This window comes from Leptodactylus fuscus, chromosome 2 (assembly GCF_031893055.1).
Source record: "Leptodactylus fuscus isolate aLepFus1 chromosome 2, aLepFus1.hap2, whole genome shotgun sequence".
In the NCBI taxonomy this organism is placed as follows: domain Eukaryota; kingdom Metazoa; phylum Chordata; class Amphibia; order Anura; family Leptodactylidae; genus Leptodactylus; species Leptodactylus fuscus.
The window spans coordinates 45879844-45907650 of NC_134266.1; the positions used below are offsets into that span (position 1 = coordinate 45879844).

The 27807-nt window shown below is 42.4% G+C and overlaps 2 protein-coding genes across 6 annotated transcripts in view; both read right to left on the reverse strand.

The window, feature by feature from the left end:
- The window catches only part of PIR (pirin), a 50269-nt gene extending 49306 nt beyond the window's left edge, over window positions 1–963 (reverse strand). For 3 of the 5 annotated variants that reach the window (XM_075263685.1, XM_075263686.1, XM_075263683.1), the window contains exons 1-2: window positions 882–963; window positions 318–418 (exon numbers count right to left, since the gene is read on the reverse strand). The gene's annotated coding sequence lies outside the window, so the exon portion shown is untranslated. The remainder of the gene's footprint in view (window positions 1–317; window positions 419–881) is intronic. The other 2 variants (XM_075263684.1, XM_075263687.1) reach the window with 2 other exon arrangements.
- Window positions 964–5013: 4050 nt separating this feature from the next.
- ACE2 (angiotensin converting enzyme 2) overlaps window positions 5014–27807 on the reverse strand; it is a 35162-nt gene continuing 12368 nt past the window's right edge. Inside the window, exons 6-18 of the mRNA XM_075263665.1 lie at window positions 27619–27727; window positions 27338–27435; window positions 24885–25054; window positions 23513–23739; window positions 21395–21539; window positions 18668–18766; window positions 17564–17686; window positions 17288–17466; window positions 14834–14892; window positions 14030–14130; window positions 11110–11226; window positions 10188–10382; window positions 5014–6079 (exon numbers count right to left, since the gene is read on the reverse strand). Of these exons, the coding sequence (XP_075119766.1) occupies window positions 5926–6079; window positions 10188–10382; window positions 11110–11226; window positions 14030–14130; window positions 14834–14892; window positions 17288–17466; window positions 17564–17686; window positions 18668–18766; window positions 21395–21539; window positions 23513–23739; window positions 24885–25054; window positions 27338–27435; window positions 27619–27727 (1776 nt within the window). The 3' untranslated portion in view covers window positions 5014–5925. The remainder of the gene's footprint in view (window positions 6080–10187; window positions 10383–11109; window positions 11227–14029; window positions 14131–14833; window positions 14893–17287; window positions 17467–17563; window positions 17687–18667; window positions 18767–21394; window positions 21540–23512; window positions 23740–24884; window positions 25055–27337; window positions 27436–27618; window positions 27728–27807) is intronic.

Genomic DNA, 27807 nt, shown 5'->3' on the forward strand with positions numbered 1-27807 from the left:
CTGTATCAGTCATCAGCCATATGTCACGTTACTAATATCAGTGTCAGCTGTATATGAAGGTAAATTCAGATATGTTATGTATACATACACCGCTATATAGATGTGTGTGTATATATATATATATATATGTATATATATATATAACTATATATATATATAGTTATATTTAGAAGAGAGCACCTACAGAATCTGGAAACACCTGCGTCAAAAAGTAAATATAACAAAACAATACAAAAAAAACATCATAAAAATGAATAAAATAACCTAAAGAAGATGAATACAAAGCACAAGACGGTAAGTTCTGCTCCGCAGCCTACCTGTTCTCCTTTCTTCAGGCTTGTATACAATGGCTGGCCAGTAGATGCGGAGCTTCCTATAAAGACTATGGGAACTTGATCACCATGAATCAGCAGAAATCCTGCAGAGTTGTGAAGGTGTCAGCAAGTCAGAGACAGAATATTATTGTAGTTACAGTTCCTTCCCTGTGTGTTCAGTATTAGGCAGCGTGTGCTTACAGGAGGAGCATGGGCTTGTATGTGCTAGTCATTGTGATTGGGCTGTGCATTTAGTAGGATACATCAGGGAGTATCCAGGGGGGTTATATTAGGACAGAACTCTGCGCCAGCCCTAATAAGTGTAGCTTACGAGCACAAGGTTTACATCTGAATGATTGCTTTAAATTCTAGTGTGGAAAGAGTTAATAGAGAAATCTACCGAGGACTTCACCTTATAACATTGTGCAGGATTCTAGATTGTTAACACTATCCTTTCCAGATTAATCATAGAAACATAGGTAGAGCCCCTTGTAAGAAAACCCACAATATACAGTATATTGCCTTAGTGACATATCCGCAGCAGGACGCACACAATACCCACAATACCTGTGATGTCATCCTGAATGACACCTTGTAAAGTATAAACATTGAGCAGAAGCTGCAGACCCCTCGAGCACACAGGAAGTCCCGCCCCCATGACTGACAGCTAAAGGAACCAATCAGACAAGAGCCAGAGTTGCCAGATGGCTCAGTATGCAAACACAGAACTGACACATAAGCCTGACTACTGACATGTACTTTACAGAGGGCGAGCCGATTGCTATAGAGGATTGTTATTCTAGCAATATCCTATCTTTATATAGCGTGGGACCCCAACTCAGGCATGCCTTAGGCTCGCAACGTGGGGCCATTACTTGTATGCGCTCATCCAGACTCCTTTCCATAATTCTTGTGAGGTCCCATGTTCCAAAACTGAATTCTACATAAGTCAGTGTAAATGAAAGGTATAACTCTGTAAAGCCCATGGGTCGGAAATGCTGCGATTGGCCTGTGGCGGAAACACCGCGGGAAAAATCACACCATTGTACAGTACAGGCAAAGTAGATGGGATTCAAGCCAATCTCATGGCCACTTTGTGGTAAAAACCGGCACGGTTTTGGAAATCGCAGCATATCAATTATATCTACGGAAATGCTGGCGGTTTCCCCATAGTATAATTGTAACAGAAAGTCCACGGAGGAAAACTCTGCAAACTTTCTGTTTGAAGCGCTGCAGGATGAACCACGATGCGTTGCTGCCACAGTTTTTCCTGTAGCACTTTATTGCTGCGGGACGTCCCGTGGGGCCTTAACCGAAATCTGCCCTTCTCCTCCCAGATTCCTAAAAAGATGCAAACAGTTCAGAAGACAAAATGTCACACTTAACCGTGTGCCAAAAATGCACCACTTTTGTGCCACAAAACTGGTGTTCCTTTTTTAATAAATCCACCCTGATGGACCCATGCAGCCATACAAACTGTACCATTTTATCCGTTATATCTCTCTAGAAATTGAACCTGAATTTCCCTGTATCTGTGCAATCCATGAACTATAATAAGTGATATAATTCATGAACCTACATAAGATATCATCATACAGAACATCTTAGGGCTATTCCCAGTTTAGGCAAGGACATTCGGCTATACCTTTCCATTAAAACAGGGAGTGACTGGATTAATAAATGAAAGAGTATAAGAGCTTGCCAAATCTCATACACACCCGTACAGGTAACCGAAGGTCAATCCAAGGTAAGTATTAGGCATTGTACACACTATCATCATCTGTTCCTTTGGAAACCTGAAGGGTGTAAAATGATGAGTGTACAGTGTTGGCCAAGAGTATTGGCTCCCCTGCAATTCCGTCAGATAATACTTGTGTTCTTCCAGAAAATGATTGCAAGCACAAACTCTTTGGTATTAATATCTTCATTTATTTTGCTTGCAATGAAAAAACACAAAAGAGAATGAAAAAAAAAGGCAAATCATTGATCATTTTACACAAAACTCCAAAAATGGGCCGGACAAAAGTATTGGCCCCCTCAGCCTAATACTTGGTAGCACAACCTTTAGACAAAATAACTGCGCACAACCGCTCCCGGTAACCATCAATGAGTTTCTTCTGCTGGAATTTTAGACCATTCTTCTTTGGCAAACTGCTCCAGGTCCCTGAGATGTGAAGGGGGCCTTCTCCAAACTGCCATCAAGAGATCTCTCCCCCACAGGTGTTCTATGGGATTCAGGTCTGGACTCATTGCTGCCACTTTACAAGTCTCCAGTGCTTTCTCTCAAACCATTTTCTAGTGCTGACCTGAAATGTGTTTTGGGTCATTGTCCTGCTGGAAGACCCATGACCTCTGAGGGAGACCCAGCTTTCTCACACTGGGCCCTACATTATGCTGCACAATTTGTTGGTAGTCGTCAGACTTCATAATGCCATGCACACGGTCAAGCAGTCCAATGCCAGAGGCAGCAAAGCAACCCCAAAACATCAGGGAACCTCCGCCATGTTTGACTGTAGGGACCGTGTTCTTTGAAGGCCTCTTTTTTTCCTGTAAATTCTATGTTGATGCCTTTTCACAAAAAGCTCTACTTTTGTCTCATCTGACCAGAGAACATTCTTCCAAAACATGTTTGGCTTTCTCAGGTTGTTAAATATCTTGTATTTGCGGGTGAGACTTGTGTGACGTGTTGTAGGCCTTATCCACAATAGGAAGAAGTCAGCTTGTTATAAATCAGTGTATGGGTTTATTAATATCTTGAAGGAAAACACAGGAACAGGGAAAATGTCCAAAATAGCACACATATCAGTCAATGTCAATAGCTTACATCTTCAGATAAGTTAAATCATCTGGATATCTTGTAGTTACAGCTTGGTTCATGCTCGTTCATCTGGTCTGGTCATCTGGGATATTCACGACATCTTGTCCAGGATGACAGAGAGGGATAGCAGATAGACCTGCCATAGATTCCCCATGGATCTCCCTCATGGATGACGATGACCCCGACGTGTGTGTCTGTCACTCATTTATATTCATGAGAGGGGGTGTTACCTTCCATCTTACAGCTATGTAAGGAGATGTCTACTATGGTGTACTCTAACCACACCCATGTTCCCAGAATATAACAAATATGATGTCAGTAGAGTGTTAACCCCATGTCTGCTAGAGAATATTGTAAATATAATATTTAACACAGGTAAGTTTTGGCAAACTCCAGCCTGGCTTTTTTATGTCTCTGGGTAAGAAGTGGGGTCTTCCTGGGTATCCTACCAAACAGGCCCTTTTCATTCAGACGCCGACAAGAACCGCTGAGCTGAGTGTGCAGCAGGGTTCAGCGTACACTCAGCTCTGCTACATCTCTTCAGTCTGTGAGAGATCCAGAGATGTTGGACAAAGGAGCCCTCAGGCCTCATCTCGAAAGACAGCAGGGACCAAATATCAAAGATGAAGTAAGAGATCAAGAGAGTAGCGGCCTGAGAGTCCTGCTGCATGAAAAAAAAAGATCCAAGAAAGAGAGTGGAGTATCAAAGAGGGGAAGTGCAAAAGGAGGAGAGGAAATGAAAGATCAGGGACAGATAGTTGGAAGTGCAAGGACACTTATAGACATTGGTCCTGACTAGTCATCAGGTGAAGATTTCCTCTAAGAACCTGCCTGTGCAAAACAGCAATACTAACCAATAAGCACGGTGAAACTCTCTGTGCAGGTTCTTAAAGGGGTTGTGCCATTATGGACACTTTTCGCCTATGCATACGTGTCTGAGCGCTAGGGGCCTGATCGCTGGGTACTCTAGTAGTCAGGAGGACGGGGATCGAAAGTTCCGCTAAAGCCTCTTTTAATGGATCCAAACATAGAAATACCAGCTCCAGACAAAACGCATCCATGACATACTTAAAGGGGTTGTCCCATCACAAGGATCCTATCTATACTGCTTGTTAATGTGGATGTAAGACTTTTCCTAAATACATTGCTTCAGCAAAGCTGCTTTGTTTGTCCACTATCTTACTTTATTCAATTCATTGTTGACACAGCCCTGACTTATCTGCTCAAAAGTCAAGTGATGTATCTGCTGCTCTCAGGGGGGAGGGACTAAGTGCAGGGAGCGAGCCTGTGTATCTAGCTATTCCTGTGTCTACACCAGGTGACCTAGCTTCCTGCTATCAGATAGGGGAGAGGAGCTGCTTTCATTTCTTCTGTTCTCCCAGTTATCAGGCTAGCTAATTCAATTGTGTTCATTATGGCAGAGACAGGCAGTGTCTGTATGTAACACAGAATGGAGTTGCTGCTGCCTGTACTTCATAGTCCAATATGGGCGGGCGGGCGGAGCTACACGTGAATTTGGGGGCAGAGCTAAATGGCAGGTTGCATGTGAAACCCCGCCCACCAAATGATGCAAGAAACCAGGAAGAAAGAAGATTTTACAGCAGTGAAGACTGGTGAGTATGTGAGGTGGGAATACCCCTTTAATGTGTATTAGACCTTAATCCACCTCCTAGCCTTGTCTTCACAAACAAAACCCAACCACCACTTATCCAACATAGATATAGCCAATGAACCAACCAATACTTTATCTGAGGTTTCCTAAAATGGATACCACTCATTCAGGAATCTACAGATTGTTTGTACACACATCAGTGGAAATAATACATCTTTCTAATACAACTTGAACAATGCATGGAAACTTTATAAAAAACCACAATAAGAAAAAGTGAATTATTGGGTTTATTTAATTTAGGAATAAAGGTGAGGTAAAGATGTCACATCTAAAATGAAATAACAGTGAACCTGGGATTTGATACTTAAGGTGTATTCGCACATGGAGATTGGTGGCATCGTCCTGATGTCTGACTGCAGAAGCGAAACCATTCGAATACATGGAACTGATTTTTAGTAGTGAAAATTTCTGAATTTTTTTTTGTCTTTTGCGAACTTATCTTTATATACAAGTAAACAATGAATCTTATAGAAATTGATAAATTGTGTATATATAACATGGAATATTGTATCAGCACAGTGGAATGATAGCCATCCTTAAAGGGAGTGTCCCCTGGCCCTAGCATATCAACCCAGCTCTGCAGATAGATAGGTTAAGGTCTCCACATTGGTGTCTCCACAACTAAGATATCAAGGTTTTAGTCCAAATGCAAATGATTTATATGGAGCAATGGTTACGCCCTTATTGGTCCAAAGAGCTCATTTGCAAATGAACAAAAACTTTAATATCTCGGCAATAGAGTCACCAATTGGAAAACACTGCTCGATTCAGGTGACCCTAACCTATCTATCTGAGGAGCTGGGATAATGTGCTGGGTCTGTTGGCACTCCCTTTAAAGGGTGCTCTTCAGGGTGTCTTGGCTTGTACCTGATGAGGTGGCCTAAGATAAAATGATTCAAGTTCTCAAACATTCCTGGCAGTATGGTAATTCAATGCCCGCTTTTCGGATACGGCATCTTCAGTCAATGTTCTTCCAGTGGTTCCTCTATCTCGGAGCATATTGCCTTAAGTAGATCGGCCATAGTTGGTTACATACAGGTAAAGATGAGGATGGCAGATGCTTGATAATCTTTAAACCACTTTCTATAGAAAAGGTTAATGTCTCCAAGTAGCTAAATGTCCTAGAACGCTGTCTGAGGTTCTTCTTCTTCATAGGCTTTATTCTGTTTCCCCTCAGTCTCACTAGTTACTACTGGAATACTGCATTCATCTTCAGGCTTGTTCTCAACCAAACTCTCAGACTGGAGCTGTTTTTCTCGATCAGCTTTTCTTTTCCTTTAGGAAACACAGGGAATTATTTTTTAACAAGCAACACTTTATTGAGACAACATAAAGTATATAGAATCTAACAATAGAATAATAACAGGATTAGGTTACAAAGAAATACACTAAGAAGCCCCCACAACCCCCCACCTGGGACAGCTTATCACCCAATATAGCAAACTCTCCTTCTCCAGTATCTGCCAAACTTAATTCTACCTTCGATTACCCCCCAGTAGCATGTTCCCCAACGTGGATCGGAAAGTTGTAAGAAGACTCTTGTTGCCAGTCCTAAGTGTTCTAGCCACCTATATATCACAGAGCTCAGCTTCTCTCCCTCTATTATATAACCCTATATATCACAGAGCTCAGCTTCTCTCCTCTATCATATAACCCTATATATCACATAGCTCAGCTTCTCTCATCTATCATATAACCCTATATATCACAGAGCTCAGCTTCTCTCCCTCTATCATATAACCCTATATATCACAGTGCTCAGCTTCTCTCCTCTATCATATAACCCTATATATCACAGAGCTCAGCTTCTCTCCTCTATCATATAACCCTATATATCACAGAGCTCAGCTTCTCTCCTCTATCATATAACCCTATATATCACATAGCTCAGCTTCTCTCCTCTATCATATAACCCTATATATCACAGAGTCCAGCTTCTCTCCCTCTATCATATAACCCTATATATCACAGAGCTCACCTTCTCTCTCTCTATCATATAACCCTATATATCACAGAGCTCAGCTTCTCTCCCCTATCATATAACCCTATATATCACAGAGCTCAGCTTCTCTCCCTCTATCATATAACCCTATATATCACAGTGCTCAGTTTCTCTCCTCTATCATATAACCCTATATATCACAGAGCTCAGCTTCTCTCCTCTATCATATAACCCTATATATCACAGAGCTCAGCTTCTCTCCTCTATCATATAACCCTATATATCACATAGCTCAGCTTCTCTCCTCTATCATATAACCCTATATATCACAGAGCTCAGCTTCTCTCCCTCCATCATATAACCCTATATATCACAGAGCTCACCTTCTCTCTCTCTATCATATAACCCTATATATCACAGAGCTCAGCTTCTCTCCTCTATCATATAACCCTATATATCACAGAGCTCAGCTTCTCTCCCTCTGTCATATAACCCTATATATCACAGTGCTCAGCTTCTCTCCTCTATCATATAACCCTATATATCACAGAACTCAGCTTCTCTCCTCTATCATATAACCCTATATATCACAGAGCTCAGCTTCTCTCCTCTATCATATAACCCTATATATCACATAGCTCAGCTTCTCTCCTCTATCATATAACCCTATATATCACAGTGCTCAGCTTCTCTCCTCTATCATATAACCCTATATATCACAGAGCTCACCTTCTCTCTCTCTCTATCATATAGCCCTATATATCACAGAGCTCAGCTTTTCTCCCTCTATCATATAACCCTATATATCACAGAGCTCACCTTCTCTCTCTCTATCATATAACCCTATATATCACAGAGCTCAGCTTCTCTCCTCTATCATATAACCCTATATATCACAGAGCTCAGCTTCTCTCCCTCTATCATATAACCCTATATATCACAGTGCTCAGTTTCTCTCCTCTATCATATAACCCTATATATCACAGAGCTCAGCTTCTCTCCTCTATCATATAACCCTATATATCACAGAGCTCAGCTTCTCTCCTCTATCATATAACCCTATATATCACATAGCTCAGCTTCTCTCCTCTATCATATAACCCTATATATCACAGAGCTCAGCTTCTCTCCCTCCATCATATAACCCTATATATCACAGAGCTCACCTTCTCTCTCTCTATCATATAACCCTATATATCACAGAGCTCAGCTTCTCTCCTCTATCATATAACCCTATATATCACAGAGCTCAGCTTCTCTCCCTCTGTCATATAACCCTATATATCACAGTGCTCAGCTTCTCTCCTCTATCATATAACCCTATATATCACAGAACTCAGCTTCTCTCCTCTATCATATAACCCTATATATCACAGAGCTCAGCTTCTCTCCTCTATCATATAACCCTATATATCACATAGCTCAGCTTCTCTCCTCTATCATATAACCCTATATATCACAGTGCTCAGCTTCTCTCCTCTATCATATAACCCTATATATCACAGAGCTCACCTTCTCTCTCTCTCTATCATATAGCCCTATATATCACAGAGCTCAGCTTTTCTCCCTCTATCATATAACCCTATATATCACAGAGCTCAGCTTCTCTCCCTCTATCATATAACCCTATATATCACAGAGCTCAGCTTCTCCCCCTCTATCATATAACCCTATATATCACAGAGCTCAGCTTCTCTCCCTCTATTATATAACCCTATATATCACAGAGCTCAGCTTCTCTCCTCTATCATATAACCCTATATATCACAGAGCTCAGCTTCTCTACTCTATCATATAATCCTACATATCACAGAGCTAAGCTTCTCTCCTCTATCATATAACCCTATATATCACAGAGCTCAGCTTCTCTCCTCTATCATATAACCCTATATATCACAGAGCTCAGCTTCTCTACTCTATCATATAATCCTATATATCACAGAGCTCAGCTTCTCTCCTCTATCATATAACCCTGTATATATCACAGAGCTCAGCTTCTCTCCTCTATCATAAAACCCTATATATCACAGAGCTCAGCTTCTCTCCTCTATCATATAACCCTATATATCACAGAGCTCAGCTTCTCTCCTCTATCATATAACCCTATATATCACAGAGCTCAGCTTCTCTCCTCTATCATAAAACCCTATATATCACAGACCTCAGCTTCTCTCCCTCTATCATATAATCCTATATATCACAGAGCTCAGCTTCTCTCCCTCTATCATATAACCCTATATATCACAGAGCTCAGCTTCTCTCCCTCTGTCATATAATCCTATATACCACAGAGCTCAGCTTCTCTCCCTCTATCATATAACCCTATATATCACAGAGCTCAGCTTCTCTCCCTCTATCATATAACCCTATATATCACAGAGCTCAGCTTCTCTCCTCTATCATATAACCCTATATGTCACAGCGCTCAGCTTCTCTCCTCCATCATATAAACCTATATATCACAGAGCTCAGCTTCTACCCCTCTATCGTATAACCCTATATATCACAGAGCACAGCTTCTCTCCTCTATCATATAACCCAATATATCACAGAGCTCAGCTTCTCTCCTCTATCATATAACACTATATATCACAGAGTTCAGCTTCTCTCCTCTATCATATAACCTTATACATCACAGAGCTCAGCTCCTCTCCTCTATCATATAACCTTATATATCACAGAGCTCAGCTTCTCTCTTCTATCATATAACACTATATATCACATAGCACAGCTTCTTTCCTCTATTATATAACCCTATATATCACAGAGCTCGGCTTCTCTCCATATATAATATAACCCTATATATCACAGAGCTCAGCTTCTATCCTCTATATTATAACCCTATATATCACAGAGCTCAGCATTTCTCATCTATCATATAACCCTATATATCACAGAGCACGGCTTCTCTCCTCTATCATATAACCATATATATCACATAGCTCAGCTTCTGTCCCTCTATCATATAACCCTATATATCACACAGCTCAGCTTCTCTCCTTTATCATATAACCCTATATATCACAGAGCTCAGCTTCTCCCCTCTATCATATAACCCTATATATCACAGAGCTCAGCTTCTCTCCTTTATCATACAACACTATATATAACAGAGCTCAGCTTCTCTCCCTCTATCATATAACCCTATATATCACAGAGCTCAGCTTCTCCCCCTGTATCATATAACACTATATGTCACACAGCTCAGCTTCTCTCCTTTATCATACAACACTATATATAACAGCAGCTTCTCTTTCTAACATATCCTGCTCCCAGATACAGAAACAAAAATTACCTGGCAGTTTCTCCTACAACCCTTATAAATTGCATCTCCAAATTGAGGGCATGAAATATTCAGGATACAATATCAAAATTACTCTGGATAAAAAACTTATTCCAGTGCGAATACTGTGCTTTCATTAATATAATACATCAACTTACTTTTTCTTGTCCCGTTGGCCAAGCACAAGAAGAGTAACAAGAGCAATAAGTAGAATCCCAACGACTACACCGAAAACTATTAACCACCCTTCAACAGATTGTCCAGACGGGGCTGCAAATGTTGGTGCAATCCCCAGAAATTCCAGAGAGTCATCATTGAGGTGGAAAGCACTATTGATACGTCCTCTCGACATCCTGTTGATAAAGCAGATCATTATTATTGCTTCATATATACGTATTTAGGAATTAACTTAGTGATCTTAAAAGATACCTGGTCGCATGAATTCTGGCCACTGAAACTAAGCAAATATCGTTGACCACTGTCATAGCCAGGTAGATACATTTCAGGGTTATAAGTTTGGTTGGACATTACATTCTCCATCCACAATTCTGTCTATTGACTTTACTGTACTTGTTTGCCCACAATGCCCCAATCTAGTAGTATATTTCCAAAATGTGGAGCACATGACATGAGGTCTTCTACTATGGAAACATAAGGGAATTCTAATACCCACCTAGATGACCATTCTGTGATCCTATTTAGTCGCAAAGGGGTACTTCTCTTATTTCAAGGGGTAAAGCCTGTACCCATATCACACCCATATCCTGTGGAAATGGGAAGGAGGAGGCCGAGCAAACCAGGGGATGTGGGCTGGGTCCGATCATAAATCCTGATCACATTAATTTTAAGTCCTTGGATTACCCCCTTAAGGTCTAAGGGAGTTGCAGGCTCTTTTTTTTTCATAGCTCCCATTGGCTTCAGTGAAAAGGGCCACGAAATCGGTATCCACCTCTTTTACAGTATATACATTATATCTGTGATAGGAGATCAAGTAGAGTCTGGATTCCAGAGGTAGAGTAGGTAGGTCCCCACTATCCTAAATCTTGCCCTGAACCAAACTATAAAAAAAATTGCCTTTACCGAACAGCTTGTTCCACATCAGATTTCGGTATTATCTTTCCAATTTCCTTAGGCATTGTGACATAAAAATAGAAGGATATTCTTTTGGTTACGTTGAAAATATGGACATCTTCATTTCTATAGAAAAAGAAAAAAGTAATAAATTTGTTCATATAACTACTATTGCTCATTTTTTTAAATACATTTTTACAATTTTCATATAATTTTTTAAACAGCATAAGCTTAATGTCCTTTGCCTTATGTGATGTTAGAAATAAAGAAGGATGTCCGGGTAGTAGGTCTTTATTTAAAGAAGGTTCTGAATTATTAAAAGAAAACTAAAAAATGAATACCCCGACACCAATCCTCTGCCACTCCCACTCCTCTACTTCATGGATCCCCAGAGGGTCTTTGTACTTCCTGGATCCTCTTGACATGGAAATGTGGCTGCTCAACCAGTCAGTGGCCACAGCAGTGACCGGCTACAACCAATAGTGTTAAGAGGAACCCAGAATTATGGAGAGTAATGGGGTCCCTTGAAAGTGTTGGGATAGAGCAGCAAAGGATTGGTAAGATTAGTATAGCGGTCTCTCAGGTTACAATATTAAATGGGTTTTCCCATCTCAGTGTTTCAGCAGTTTGCCTGCTGTCTTTTCTTCTCACTTCCTGTATTCTCCCCTCCGCCTCCCTCCCTTGCTGAACAGGACATTGAAGTATCACAGTACTAATACAGAGCAGATAATATGCACATGCTTGTACTGAACAGGCTCAGTGTTATCTGTGTGTTTACATAGAGAGATAACAGACCGGACTTTATCAGCAAATTGCAATTAGCTGAACTGATTGTCCTGCCGGCAGAGCAGTGAGTAAGTGATGTCACTTGTCCTATCTCACAGGTCTGTGGTTATTGCAATGCTGTGTATACAATGGGAGGAATAAGGTCACGCAGCAGGCAAACAAAACAGTATTCCTAAAGCAATATATTTAGGAAAACACATCATTTCACATAAGCTACCAGTATAGATAGAATCCATGAGATGGGAATACCCCTTTAATTCGTTATGGGACAGCAATTGTAAGTTGAGACCATAACTCTATGGAAAACTTGTAAGTGCTTATGAAGACCCCCATAATATTACCAAAAAAGATTTTAAAAATTTCAGATAACTAATATAGATACAATGCATTCTTACACATTTAGGGTCCTGAAATGTGTACACAGTGCACCTGAAAAATAACATGGAGTTGCTCTTACCCGGTGTCAAAAAGAATAGTTCATCCTGGCACAGGTGAAACTAGTAAAAAACATGTAGTACTGCACTATACTGTAGAGAGGCGCTACTAGTCAGCCAGTCATATGCACTTAATGGTATGACCCTGCTGATGTGTTGGACTGTCCAGCAAAAACCATTGCATTGCGAAAATATAAGATCCTAAGACCACATTAATATGAGGGACCACTATATTAATATTTTGTGGCCTCTTCATGAATTATTCCTCTGCCAGAATGGAAATCTATACCAGTTAGGAACTAGTGTGAGTTCCTAACTGGTTTAGAACATATCTACACTCAACGGCCACTTTATTAGGTACACCTGTCCAACTGCTCGTTAACACTTAATTTCTAATCAGCCAATCACATGGCGGCAACTCAGTGCATTTAGGCATGTAGACATGGTCAAGACAATCTCCTGCAGTTCAAACCGAGCATCAGTATGGGGAAGAAAGGTGATTTGAGTGCCTTTGAACGTGGCATGGCTGTTGGTGCCAGAAGGGCTGGTCTGAGTATTTCAGAAACTGCTGATCTACTGGGATTTTCACGCACAACCATCTCTAGGGTTTACAGAGAATGGTCCGAAAAAGAAAAAACATCCAGTGAGCGGCAGTTCTGTGGGCGGAAATGCGTTGTTGATGCCAGAGGTCAGAGGAGAATGGCCAGACTGGTTCGAGCTGATAGAAAGGCAACAGTGACTCAAATAGCCACCCGTTACAACCAAGGTAGCCAGAAGAGCATCTCTGAACGCACAGTACGTCGAACTTTGAGGCAGATGGGCTACAGCAGCAGAAGACCACACCGGGTGCCACTCCTTTCAGCTAAGAACAGGAAACTGAGGCTACAATTTGCACAAGCTCATCGAAATTGGACAATTGAAGATTGGAAAAACGTTGCCTGGTCTGATGAGTCTCGATTTCTGCTGCGACATTCGGATGGTAGGGTCAGAATTTGGCGTCAACAACATGAAAGCATGGATCCATCCTGCCTTGTATCAACGGTTCAGGCTGGTGGTGGTGGTGTCATGGTGTGGGGAATATTTTCTTGGCACTCTTTGGGCCCCTTGGTACCAATTGAGCATCGTTGCAACGCCAAAGCCTACCTGAGTATTGTTACTGACCATGTCCATCCCTTTATGACCACAATGTACCCAACATCTGATGGCTACTTTCAGCAGGATAATGCGCCATGTCATAAAGCTGGAATCATCTCAGACTGGTTTCTTGAACATGACAATGAGTTCACTGTACTCCAATGGCCTCCACAGTCACCAGATCTCAATCCAATAGAGCATCTTTGGGATGTGGTGGAACGGGAGATTCGCATCATGGATGTGCAGCCGACAAATCTGCGGCAACTGTGTGATGCCATCATGTCAATATGGACCAAAATCTCTGAGGAATGCTTCCAGCACCTTGTTGAATCTATGCCATGAAGAATTGAGGCAGTTCTGAAGGCAAAAGGGGGTCCAACCCGTTACTAGCATGGTGTACCTAATAAAGTGGCCGGTGAGTGTATATATATATGTAATTGTCTGCCCATATGAAAGCAGAAATATTGAATAGACCATGAAATATGGACTTTGCCACTTGGATATTGTACTACTATTGTGCATAGGATAGAGGTTAGTGAAATAAAATAAAACAAAAGTTGAAAAATAATACTTACGAAAATTGTATCTCCTGTTTCTTCTCAGTATCAAAGTATTTTGACATGGCATAAGCAATGGTTGACCTGAACAGATTCAGCTCACTCTCATCCCATTGGTACTGTCAGGTTAAAGAAAAAATCTGTTAGAATAAAGCTCAGTCAGCACTTGTATCAATAAGGGCTAGTTCACACAGGGGCAAGGAGGCGGATTTCGCCTCAAAATCCGCCTCCATACAATGGAGCTGCCCTTTCTTCAGGCGGATCCTGCGGCTCCTCGAGCCGCGGCTTCCACCTGGCGGCAGCAACCTTGAAGTCGGCCCATTCATTTGAGCCGACTCCGGATGGGGAATCCCCGACCACGATGGTCGTGGCAGGCGGGTTTTGACCTGAGAGTGACGGCTCCCCGCGTCACTCTTGGTGCCAAAATCCGCCCCACCGCCCCCCGTGTTAACGAGCCCTAAAGGTTATTTAGTTTTAGATACCTATTTTTGGATTTTCCACATCCCTATTTTTTCTCTGTTTTGATTTTTGAGGTATTTACTTACAGTTTATGTATAATTTTGGTAAAAAAGAAACTACATCATGTACATTTCAAAAAATTTTCTTACACAATTCAATTGTGTATCAGGGCATGCAATAAAACCCATACCGCCATTGTACCCTAGTGGTAGTGATATATTGTAAGAGGCCATTAGCTCTGAACTAAAAGGAGCACAATCATGTATTTTCCTGAATGGATTCCATATCTACATCACTCTGCAGTACATTATACATTAAAAGGTCTTAGATCACGTTCTTGCATTTGGTTGGTTTCCATCTTACCGCATTGTCTCCTAGCCCGGCTATCAGACTTATCCTCACTTTGATTGAACTGTCTGTGTCTAAAAAGTGGAAGGAAAATACTTCAGTAACTTACTTGGCTTAACAAAGAAATAAATGTACACTTATTATATGACAGGCTAATGCCATAAACATTTATATACTATGTAAAACTATAGTAAGGTCTTATGCTTTGGCGTAACTATAGGGGTCACAGTGGTGGCAGCTGTAACCAGACCTAGAAGCCAATGGAGCCCACAGGTCATCCTCAACACTAGGACTGGATAAACTTCTTTGATTCCCTTTCTGATTTAATAACCGGCAGTCTGTGCTCCTAAAATTATAACCCCTGCCCTCTGGTGCACTGGAGTAAGAAGATTTATGATGCACAGCCTTTCACTGTCAGAAAGGAGAATATTAACCGTTTATGAACATAAAATAGCAGTTGTTTTGCAGCATATAGTCAAGTGGGAGGTTGTGGCACAAAAGGGGGCATGATTATTATGTGGGGAGGATTTCCCAATTCTCAGTAGAGTATATTAAATAATAGTGTTTATTCACATAGATAAAGTAAAGCGACATTTCAGTCTTTCATATACGGACTTTGTTGAATGGTGTCAGCAGAATCACCTCAGGATTAATGCTGGGAAGACCAAGGAGATGGTGGTGGACTTTAGCAAACGGAGAAGTGCTCCGTCCCCGGTGGAGATCCAAGGACATGCATTGAGATAGTCAGGACCTATAAGTATCTGGGCGTGCTCCTCAACAATAAACTAGATTGGGCTGATCACCTGGAGGCGCTGCACAGAAAGGGCCACAGCAGACTCTACCTGCTCAGGAGGCTGAGGGCCTTCGGAGTCCAGGGGACACTTCTTAGGGCCTTTTTCAACTCTGTGGTTGCTTCTGCCATCTTTTTCCGTGTGGCCTTCTGGGGAAGCAGTATATCAACCAGGGACAGAAATAGACTTGACAGGCTGATCAGAAGGGCCAGCACTGTCCTGGGGAGCCCCCTGGACCCAGTACAGGTGGTGGGTGACAGAAGGATACCGTCCGTGGTGACCTCCATGCGGGAGACTAAATCCCACCCCATGTATGAGACCTTGATGGGACTTGGCAGCACTGTAAGTGACCGTCTGCTTCACCCCAAGTGTGAGAAGGAGCGCTATCGCAAGTCCTTCCTCCCAACCGCGACCAGGCTGTATAATCTACATCAGTCCAAGCGAAGATCACTCCGCACAGAGAATTAATGATTATGACTATGAAGTCTTCCTTCTTTCTCTTCTGTTCCTTAGCTGTGGACTCCTAGTATATCTTCTCTTCTCAGCTTTTGTGTGTCTACTTCCGTAATACATTACTGGGTACTATCCTGTATCTGTATTACTATGCTGCTGTAACATACTGAAATTTTCCCACTGTGGGACTATTAAAGGATTATCTTATCTTATCTTATCTTCATCAGGCTCTATAACACATTAACAAAGTGAAACACTATGAGCCACAAGACATTCTACATGAAAATCAAATACATGAATATCCATATATATACAAAAATCATTATTGTCACAAATCTTATAGTAGTAAATACAACTAAATAAAGACAATGTAGAATGTCTTGTGGCTCTTAGTGTTTCACTTTGTGTGTTATAGAGCCTGATGAAGGCCGTATATGAGAGGCCGAAACGTCGCTCGACTTTATCTATGTGAATAAACACTATTATTACATATATTCTACTGGGAATTGGGAACTCCTTCCTATTGTTGATACACTGGATTTGGACCCTACTTACACAATGTGGTGGAGTGCACCCTACACCTTGTATTACCTGATTATTATGTGGAAGGCCATCATTTCATATACCATTACACATAAGAAATTTCATAAGCAAGTGGGCAACTCTCTTAAGTTGGTTCTAAGTGCTAGCCATATATTTGGCAGCTTTTCAAGGTTCATGTGACTTGTACAGAATTTTTTTCTCCCAATGCAGGAGATTTATCACAAGGGAAATTTTGAAAGTCAGTTGTGCTGGAGTCTGTGTCACTATGATATGCACCACCTCTATCCTACTGTCACACGATGATACTCCACCTTGTATACCACACCCTTCCTTTTATTTTTTTAAATTCCAACTAAATATTTGATGTAGCTCAATCCAACAGTCTAACTGTGCCCACTCTTCCACCCAATTTTCAAAATGGAACTAAGTGACGTATAAAAAAATTCAAAATGTTGCAAAAACTTTTATGCAAATGAGCCCAAAAACTCACAAAACTCCAGAATTCTGGTGTGCAGCGATTACTACATTAAAAATGGGACCTGCACAGGCTGCTGGTAAAGTCATCAATTCATAAGAAATAAAACATGGCTGTCGCTATCACTGAGTTGCAAAATGTCTTTGTTTAACTCCTACACTCAATGTTGGTTTATCAAATAAGAAACAGAAAATAAAATGAATTTACATGGATCCCACTCTGTATTCCAACCAACTTTTCTATTATAGGCCGCATTATTTTGTCGTAACCATTCATACAACGGTTGAAAGTAGTTTAGCAGTGGCTGGGCATCCATCTTGGTTCCACCTGTGATGATTTCTAGAGCTTCAGTCCAAGGCTTTGAGCCTCCTAGTGCCAACATGGACCTGTGAAATACGTTACTTGTAAATGCATGAAGGCATACTTAGATGAGAAAAACAAACCAAACTTGTGAATGGTACAAAAATAGTATCTGCCACGTACCGTAGTTTAGTCCCTGCGGCTGTAGAGTTAGTGATGTCACAAGTATGAAGGGGACCATTATGATTGGCGAGCTTACAAAGCGCATCCTGGAACTGGAACTGGTATATAGTCCGGGTGTAATATCTATAGGACAGACACGGAGAGACCACATTATATATCAGTATCCTTACATTGTTATATCCTGAGCTATACCTTCTACATTGTCTACCAATAAGTATTTGGACACCCAGTAAAGTTCTGCAGAGGTGGAGTTATGGTCTGGGGGTGTTTCTCCTGGTATGGATGAGACCCTTGGTCCCAGTGCATGGTAAACTCAACGCCGACGCCTATTACACTATCTTAGATAACAGTGTGCTTCCTACATTATGGCGCTTCTATGGGTCGGACCAATGTTACTTCCAGGATGACAATGCCAGCTGTCATGTAGTGAGGTCTACCATGGCTTGATACAGCGACAATCAGGTTATCGACTGGACTGGCCTGCCCAGAGCCCAGACTTGAACCCTATCGAGCACCTCTGGGATGAGTTGGATCGCCGAACTAAGGGATGCAGCAGCCGACCAAAATCAGTGAAAGAACTTACCTGTCTGCTCCAAGCCGAATGGAATAAAATACCACGACTTGTGGAAAGCATGCCCCTCTCACTGGGGCACCTAGGCTGCATTCTGGCAGGCCTTTACCATTACCTGCCTGCATGTTTGGTCTAAGCAGGGTTGTCATATCTCACCTAGTTACTTTTATAAGTAACCAGTCACATTAAAGTTATATTCATGTACAGTACTTTACAGTATTTCCTATACAAGATGCAAAAAAGATCCTGACAATCCCTGGCATTTACAGGGCTGAAACGCTGCAGTAAATTAACAATAAATTCATTTTTTTTGCATTGGGTAGAATATATTTACAAAAATCTCAGCTACGTTGCAGGGACTGTAAATTGCCGCATTGTTGATGCAGGTATTGCTACAGCGTCATAAATGCAGCATTTCCGCTCTGCGTTTGCTCAGCCTACGCTTATTTCTTGACCATCTACCAAACAAGGACAATTAGCCAATAAGAGGACATTGTAGTTTTGTCATTGACTACTATTATTACTGTATGTACCTGATAAAAGAATAATCATTTGCCACATGGAAGAGCGCTGCAGGATCACAGTATGATTCGTCGTGAGGAACGGGCTCCACTACACCAACAAGCTCTCGCCTAGAAGTAACAAACACATCAGAGAACTGTACATTAGACTATAAGAATATATTGCACATGGCAAAATTCATAGTAGCGAATAATGCGATTTCAGTAATTCAGACGCAGAATTTTTTTTTTTTTTTTTAATGTAGATTGTGAGCCCCACATAGAGCTCACAATGTACATTATTTTTCCCTATCATTATGTCTTTTTTGGAATATGGGATGGAAATCCATGCAAATACGGGGAGAACATACAAACTCCTTGCAGATGGTTTTATGCCCTTGGCAGGATTTGAACACCAGGACTCCAGCGCTGCAAGGCTATAGTGCTAACCACTGAGCCACCGTGTGGCCCCTAATGCAGAGTTTTTCAATGTTACCAAATCTGTTGCAGAATTTGAAAATTCTGCATTAAATTCCGCACTGGCCAGGCAGTATTTTTCCTCCATGTGGAATCAAAATCAGCTCCAAATTTCTCCATGTGAACATGACTTACGTTTGCTCCCTTTCCAGTGCATTTTATCCTACATGGGTTATCATAAAGAACCCCAGATATCTCTACTCATAGACATAAACTTTGCTGGAATCCAAGTATAAAAAAAACCTAAATAATTCGTTTTATCTGGAAACCTGGTGACTCCGGTCCCGGATTTGTTTCAGGTCGAATAGGTTTGTATAGAAGTGGAAGTGAAATTATTATACTTTGAGGTCTCTTCAGACTCCAGAGTAAAATAGGTAGATGTGTACAAACATAAAAAACATTTATACCCACCTTCTCTCACCTCATTTGGGCCTCCTTGCGGCATGAGACACTCTTTCTTGGCCTCCTTGGTGGCATCATTTTCCCGGGGTCACACACTCAGCATGCCCATGTGACCACTGTGGCTCATTCACATGCCTTAGTAGTGACCCTGGGAACATGATGTCACCAGGAGAGCACCGGATGCCACGAGGAGGTCCAAAAGTGGTGAAGGTGAGGGAAGGTGATTATAAGGCCGGGGTCCCAAAGGTCGGAATTGTGGCCTTTTACAGTATCAGTAATCGCGAATCCCATGCCCACTTTGTGGTAAAAACTGCAGCGCGGACACGCTGCAATTTGCAACACTGGCTTCCCCGTAAATATAATTGTGACATAAAGTCCAGGGAGGAAAACTCCGCCAGCTTTCTGTTTACAGCGCTGTTGGAAGAACTGTGATGCGTTCCTGCCGCGGTTTTTCCTGCAGCACTTTATAGCTGCGGGTTGTCCCATGGGGCCTTAGCCTAAAAGTTTTTTTTTATTTTTTAAACTCCCCTGGGCCTCCGAATATTATATTCAATGCATGTTGCCGCGACCATTTTAGCTAATCTTAATCCCTAATCAGGGCCGGCTCCAGGTTTTTATGGGCCCTTGGGCGACAGAGCCTCAGTGGGCCCCCTTGTAAAGGAAGCGGGGGGAGTCGAGACACTGTGCGTCGTAGATGAAGCAAGTGACGTCATGCAGGAGTGTGGCGTCACCAACGCCATACCTCCCAATTTTTAAAGAGAAGAAAGAGGAGCAAAATGTGCGGCGCGCGGCGGCAAATTTGGCTCCACCTACTTTTGTTGATTCCACCCATTCTCATTCATTTATAATGTGCTCCCACACAGTACAATCCTCCTACAGTCACCCGTAAATTATATGCCCCCCTCCATCTCTCCCCCAGTTTCATATACACCCTTCCTCTGCCCCCAGTTTCATGTCCCCCCTCCATCTCTGTCCCCAGTTTCATCACGTTCTCCCCCTTCATCTGCCCACAGTTTCATGTCCCCCATCTCTGCCCCAGTGTCATGCTGTTCCACCCCCCCATCTGCCCCAGTGTCATGCTGTTCCCCCCTCCCCTTCATTTGCCCCCCCGTTTCATTGGGCCCCCTCCATCTTTGTCCCCAGTTTCATGCCGTTCTCTCCCCACCACCTTCATGTTCCCCAGTGTCATGCCGTTCCCCCCCTCCCCTTCATTTGCCCCCCAGTTTCATGGGCCCCCTTCATTATGTTCCACCTTTATATTTAATACAAAACAAACACTTACACTCACCTTCTATCACTCACCTTCCATCGATCCCCTGACGCTCCTCTCTCCAGTCACATACGCGATTAAAGCAGGAGCTGTGAGTTCAGCTCCTGCTTAGCTGCGGCCCGGCTTGCATGTGTATGCGTGATGACGTCATCGCACCTACACACGCAAGCCGGGCCGGAGCTTTAAAGTAGGAGCTGAACTCACAGCTCCTGCTTTAATCGCGTATGTATTCCAGCTCATCGGCGGACGGACGCCGATGAGCTGAAATCTTGACAGGCAAGTGCCGGGGGGCCCCCAGAGGCTCTGTGGGCCCCGGCACTTGCCCGACTATGCCGTGCGCTGATGCCGGCCCTGTCCCTAATTGTTCGGTTTAGTTAAAAACTGAACAATTTGGGATATTAGGGTTGAATTGAAGCAGTTTGCCCATCTCTAGTCACTGACAGAAAATGGATTTTATGTGTTGTATTAAATCACTCAATAAAATCATGTATGTAACTCACCCTAGTGTCACCTATGTGTAGTAAAAACATGTTAAGTGCATACATATATTAGTCAGACCCCCAGATTGTTTAATGAACGATGCCAGTCTGGAAAACATTATGACTGCTTACTTCATTTCCCACCAGGTCTTCATCCATTGGTCCTTTGGGATTTCCTCACTGAACACCTTCCATCTCCATTGCTCCAACATGTATGTGAAAGGCAACGTGCCGACAATAGTAAGTGCTTGTCTAAGCAGGAAGTTTATCTTAGTTTCTGAAAATGACATCATACATGGATTACTGTCTCAGAATACTTCTCAGGGTGGGATCACACTGCCGTTATTTCATGTCCATCGCTCTCATCTGTCATAGAATGAGAACAACGGACATCAAAAGACAGATGCAGATGCAGCCCCCTCTGTCAGGAGTCCATCTGCATTCACTATGTAAAAAACATGATGAAAGCTTTCTTTTTCCATGTTTTTTTTTTTACTTTTTTCATGGAAGAAAAGTCTGGCATGCAAGTGTGGTAATATATAGTTACCACCGCCTCTGCCCCATGCACTGTAATGGGAGTTCTGGAATTAGTTGTCGTACTCGACTCTCCCTGGTGCTCCACCACCTACTTTATTACATTTTTTATGGAATATTTTTGATGTACAAAAACTGGTGTACAGGGTTTATTTATTGGGCCTTCCTTGATTCCAATAGTATATGACTTAGCTGGCTAGATACCAACACTTTTATAAAATTTCCATTTATTAGTTGCTGTGCAAACTAAGTTCAGTGTGAGCCTGGAGTCCTTGTATTTTTTTTTTTTTTTAATGTAGATTGTGAACCCCCATATAGGGATCACAATGTACATTTTCCCCACCTATTAGTATGTCTTTGTAGAATGGGAGGAAATCCACACAAACACGGGGAGAACATACAAAATCCTTGCAGATGTTGTTCCTGGTGGGATTTGAACCCAGGACTATAGTGCTGCAAGGCTGCAGTGCTAACCACTGAGCCACTGTGTTGCCTCCTTGCATTTTTCTGTGATGGATCTCCCACCACTTTGCCATTGATTGACTGATTTCTCCCTATTATTCCACATAGGGAGAAAGCTGTTAATTAGAGATGAGCGAACAGTGAAATATTCGAGATTTGATATTCGTTTCGAGTAGAGCCTCAATATTCGACTACTCAATCGAATATCGAATCCCATTACAGTCTATGGGAAAAATTGCTCGTTTCAGGGGAAACCACTATTCGACTAAAGGAGTCACCAAGTCCACAAATAGCAGGAGGAGAGTGTTTAAGAGGATCCCTGTGTAGTTAAAGCACACGGACCCCATTATAGTCTATGGGGTCCGTGCGCTTTAACTGCACAGTGCTTGCAGTTGCACTGATAAAAAGTAAGCTCCCTCGTAACCGCAAGCTGCCAGCTCTCCCGACTAGCAAAGACGAGCCTGCGGCAAATCAACGCTGGTTCTGCAGCAGGCTCGCCCTTGCCAGTTGGGAGAGCTGGCAGCTTGCTGTTACGAGGGAGCTTACTTTTTCTCATAGGAATGAACTGACCAGCGTTGATTGGCCAGTGTAAAGCATTCGGCCAATCACTGCTGGTTCTGCTGGAGGATCGTCTGTGAGGAGGTGGAGTCTAAAATCGGACCACAATGGAGACTGCTGTTGTCCGATTTTAGACTCCACCTCCTCACAGACGAGCCTCCACCAGAACCAGCATTGATTGGCTGAATGCTGTACACTGGCCAATCAACACTGGTCAATTCATTCCTATGAGAAAAAGTAAGCTCCCTCATAACAGCAAGCTGCCAGCTCTCCCGGCTAGCAAGGACGAGCCTGCTGCAGAACAAGCTGGTTCTGAATCGAATATTTACTGCGAATAGCTAGTAGTATTCGATCGAGTACGAATATTTCGAGTACCATAGTATTCAATTGAATACCTACTTGATCGAACACTACTCGCTCATCTCTACTGTTAATCAGAAGTGGGTGAAGGAACCCACTGCTTATGAATATTGAGGATTCACATCTGTCAGAGAACTCCAGGCCCCCATTTGGGGCAATGGTCAAACTCCAGGCACAGGTAACTTGAGACTCCTTGGACCCTGTGCAAAATATGTAACAGGGCCCCTACCTACCTACCTACCTAAGACTATGGGACTGATAAAGATAGCCGAGTGCAATACTTGTGACCCCAGCGATCAGATACTAATTGGTAATTTAGTTCATTAAGTAGTTTACCGTCATCTTCTACAAAATTAGAAGGCAGCAGCTGGAGAGACTTTAAGTGTGTAGGTGTCGCTGCAGAAAGAGACATGATTTCTCCTACAGCTTCATGGAAACCTTCATTGGCGCCATCTCTTAGCAGCATGGGAAGAGGGTGGTATGCCATGTCATACTGGATGTGTCCCAGCTCATGGTGGACAGTGAGAAAGTCTTCCATGTTTATTTTAGTGCACATCTTTATTCTGTTGGAAGAAAAGATGATTATTATTAGTATAAATACTGATACTACAGTGAAACCTCCAAAGGCCAGGGCCCCACATGGCGTAAATGGTTTACTGTCCCTGCATAGCGGATGGGATATTAGCGAATCTCATTCACACACTGCGGAAGAATACATGAAGCAAAGATTTCCAGCATGGCAATTATAACTACGGAAACGCTGGCGGTTTCCCTATAGGTATAGTGGAAGCAGAAAATCCACAGAGTAAACTTCTGTGGATTTTCTGTGAAAAGCACAGTGGGAGAATCTGCAATGCGTTGCCATCATGGTTTTTCCATCTGCCACCAGCGCTTTTTTGCTTCTTGGGACAATATCCTAAAGATCAACATCCAAAACTATATTAGAAATGGCAGTCATAGTAAATGGAAGAGATCAGTAAGAATAAGGGCTTACCTATATTCATGCAACAGTGAATATCGACCATGGGACGGATGTTTTGTTAATGGTCATCACACGACCACATCAATTACACTGTACGTGAATGGGGGTTCATTGTAACAGACGTCAAAATATAGGTCATGTTCTATTTTTACCCATTTTCACGGATCCCTAGGTACAATGCAATGTATGAGGAATCCTTTAAAATGGTGTGAATCCAGGCGTATTCAGATGACTGACATTCACATCTGTTGTGAGTCTGATGAACTAGACTGCACACAGACCCATTGCACTAAATGGGGCCAAACACAAACCCACTTAAAGGATGCCCTTTACTGGTCTAAATTTCTCACCCCAAATAGTACATGCGGATACCTATTAGCAAGGTCAAGCTCAGTTTTGGAATGGCTCTTCTTGTGACATGGGCAATAAATGTGCCTTTTTGGGACAGGACTGTCACATAAAGCAGTCATGTCACATATAAAATGAGAGAAAGCCTGGTGGATGTAGGACCATGCTAGTCTGGGAGATATGCCCACTCTTCCAGATACTGGGAGGTTATTTCAAGTGAACACAACCAGGAAATCCCAGCCAGTCTTCCATGCTAGTACTTGCCAGGCCTGAAGCTGAGTAGCGTCTGCACATTCAGCTGAGAACGGCCATTGACCATGTGTTATATGTTTCTATTGTAAGTAGGGGGTCACCTTAATAGGCCTTAATGTCTCATACCTAAAATCATTCATTCCCAAGTCCCAGGCTGTGGGGTGGCAGACCGCTTTCCTGCCATCGGTTGGTTCGACAAGCATAGAATTAGTCCAGAAGTTGTCGTTCAGACGAAAGAGGCCAACTGATATAAAAAATTTCTCAGCTTCTTTGAACATTCTCTCCACAGTCCATCCCTAGAGGTCAGAAAACAGAGTATAAGCCATTACTTTTATTGTTAACATCAGCATGTCCATTTAATAGGTGAACAGGGATAAGACAAAGGGTCTGTTTTTCAGCACCACTTTGGTTCATGGCCCATTGAAGTGCATAGAAATTCCCATTCTCCATAGTATGGAGCGCAGGGACCCTAGGATGCTTCTTTGGGTGCTATTTGATGGGGATATTCACCTCTAAAAGCAATGAAGTATACAACAATTTTTCCAGAATCGAGCACAGAAATTCAGCTGATAGAAAGCTCATGAAACAAGAATATTCACAAAAGAGGAAATGTTAAAATTTGTCAGGTCTCCTCTGCTATGATGTGTGAGATAAGCAGAGGGTAGAGGAGGGGAAACTGAGCTCCGCGATACAGGCTGAAGGGAATTGCAGAAGAGGTGTTTGCAACTTTTTGTGCAACTTTTTGCATTCCTCTGATTCCACTTTTGAAAACTGAGCATGGTTGGCCTGTCTGTCTGTAGACTAGATTTATCAAATGTAGCTTTTTAGGCTAAGGCCTCATGGTCCGGAACCGCTGCGCTAAAGCACGGCGGGAACAACTGCAGCGTAAACGCATTGCGGTTCTTCCCGCAGCACTTTGAACAGAAATTTCACAGAGTTTTCCTCCGCGGACTTTCTGTTACAATTATATCTATGGAAAAGTTGCTGGCATTTCTGTAGATATAATTGACATGCTGCGATTTTCAAAACCGGTTTTGGAAATCGCAGCGTGTCCGCACTGCAATTTTTTGCACAAAGTGGGCATGGAATTCGCATGAATCCCATCCTGTTTACAACGCCGCGATTTTTCCCAAGGTGTTTCCGCCGCGGCCAAATGGAAGTGTAATGTCCCGGTACTGCTCGTCTCATTCCCTTTAATAGTCCGTGCAGACCGAGATGGTATGGACATTTGCATATAAGGTAAAGCATATTTCTATTCTACCAGAGCCAGCACACATGGGGGTCTATTAATGCGCCATCTTGTGGATGTTTTTGTGAACTACACCTGCCTATACTTTGCCATTGTAATTTGAGTTGTCAGTGTGAAGGTGTGTCCAGTATAATCAGGTGACCTTCAGGACTGGCCTGGAGGAGGAGGGGTTACAGCCCCCTCTAGGGGGGTTGGGGACCTTTGGCTTTGGTCTTTTGTGTGGAGCGACAAGACAAGACATGTGGACCTAGCAGCACATGGAGAGCTGAAAATGGCAGCCAACTCTGAGAGCACTTCCCACAGAGATGGCTTTTCCTCTGTCCTCAAGATTCTCCTCAGAGAGTGTTTTCCTCTGAAGTTCCAAGCTCACAAGCACTAAAAGCTTATGGACCTGCAAGTCATTTGACCTAGAAAGTAGAGCAACGTTTCAGAACAGAAGTGTTACGCTAGGTTCACACTAGCGTTCGGCTCTCCGTCGTTCGGGTCTGCATGGAGACATGAACGATGAAGAGCCTGTTTACTTAAAAGGTGGTTACCCGCAGACCCCATAGACTATGATGGGATCCGCCAGGTGTCTGCCAGTTTTATACTGAAACCAGCAGAGAAAAAAGTTCTTGTTGCCAATTTTAGCCAGAATCTGCTGTGGAGTCTGTCTGTTTTGTAGCAAACATGATATTATTACAGGTCATAATAACATTGCACAGTCACTATAAAGGAGACTGCACACAGAGTTTACGCTCGCTCATTCTGATCGTAAAACTCGTTCAGAGTGAGCGGCGTAAAAAACAGATCCGATTGACTTGAATGGGTGCTGGCATACGCGTGCTACCCATTGAAATCAATGGGAGGCTTTTTTACCTATTGCTTTCAATGTGATACGCGCGTATGCCAGCGCCCATAGAAGTCAATGGGATCTGTTTTAACGCCGCTCACTCTGAACGAGTTTACGTTCAGAATGTGCGGAGCGTAAACTCCGTGTGAAGGCTCCCTAACAATCTGTACAATATAAATAGTGAACATTAATTGTTCAAAAGAATACCAAATGCAGTACAAAGTTGTTTGTATAGCCCCAGTAAAGCCCCATTCACACGACCATAACTGTGCACAATTGTGGATCCGTACAGTATTAAGGTTAAATTGCCGTGTTGGCACTTTGTGATAAATTAGTGGGTTTTGGGTTGCAGTTTGGGCACTCGGTCTCTAAAAGGTTTGCCATCACTGCCCTATAGTCACGCCGCTGTCAGGGTACGGAACGTAAATGCTTAAATTTTTATGAAAGTTGGTGTGTTTGCTTTTTTCGTTGTTTTTGCAACCAATTCTGTAGTCTTACCTGAGCAACCATAGTAGGTGTAACATCAATGCTTTCTTTATCTGGATATGGGACTGCAATAGAGTATAAATTTGTCCAAAATCTGCCCCACATGTCACCTAGTGAAAAAGGAGAGTCATAGTAATTCAACCAGTGATGAAAATTACCTACTGTAGATATCCACATGCACATATACCCGTATAGTGGAGAAGAGGAGGAATAGGAAGAGGTGGAAGAAGAGAAGGAGGATAAGAAGATATGCTTATAGCATTCATGTATTACGGTGTCTGATAAAAGTTTACCAAGTAAATGTGCAGGAAGTGATCCATGGGAATCGATATACTCTGAGCCATATTTGTCCTGTAATTTGGATCTCACATATGCATGTAGCTCCTTGTATAGTGGTAGGATCTGTAAATCAGATGGATAAAAAAAATTACATATATCTTCATTGATAAGATCAGCAAACCATTGGCAGGGTCACTATATGT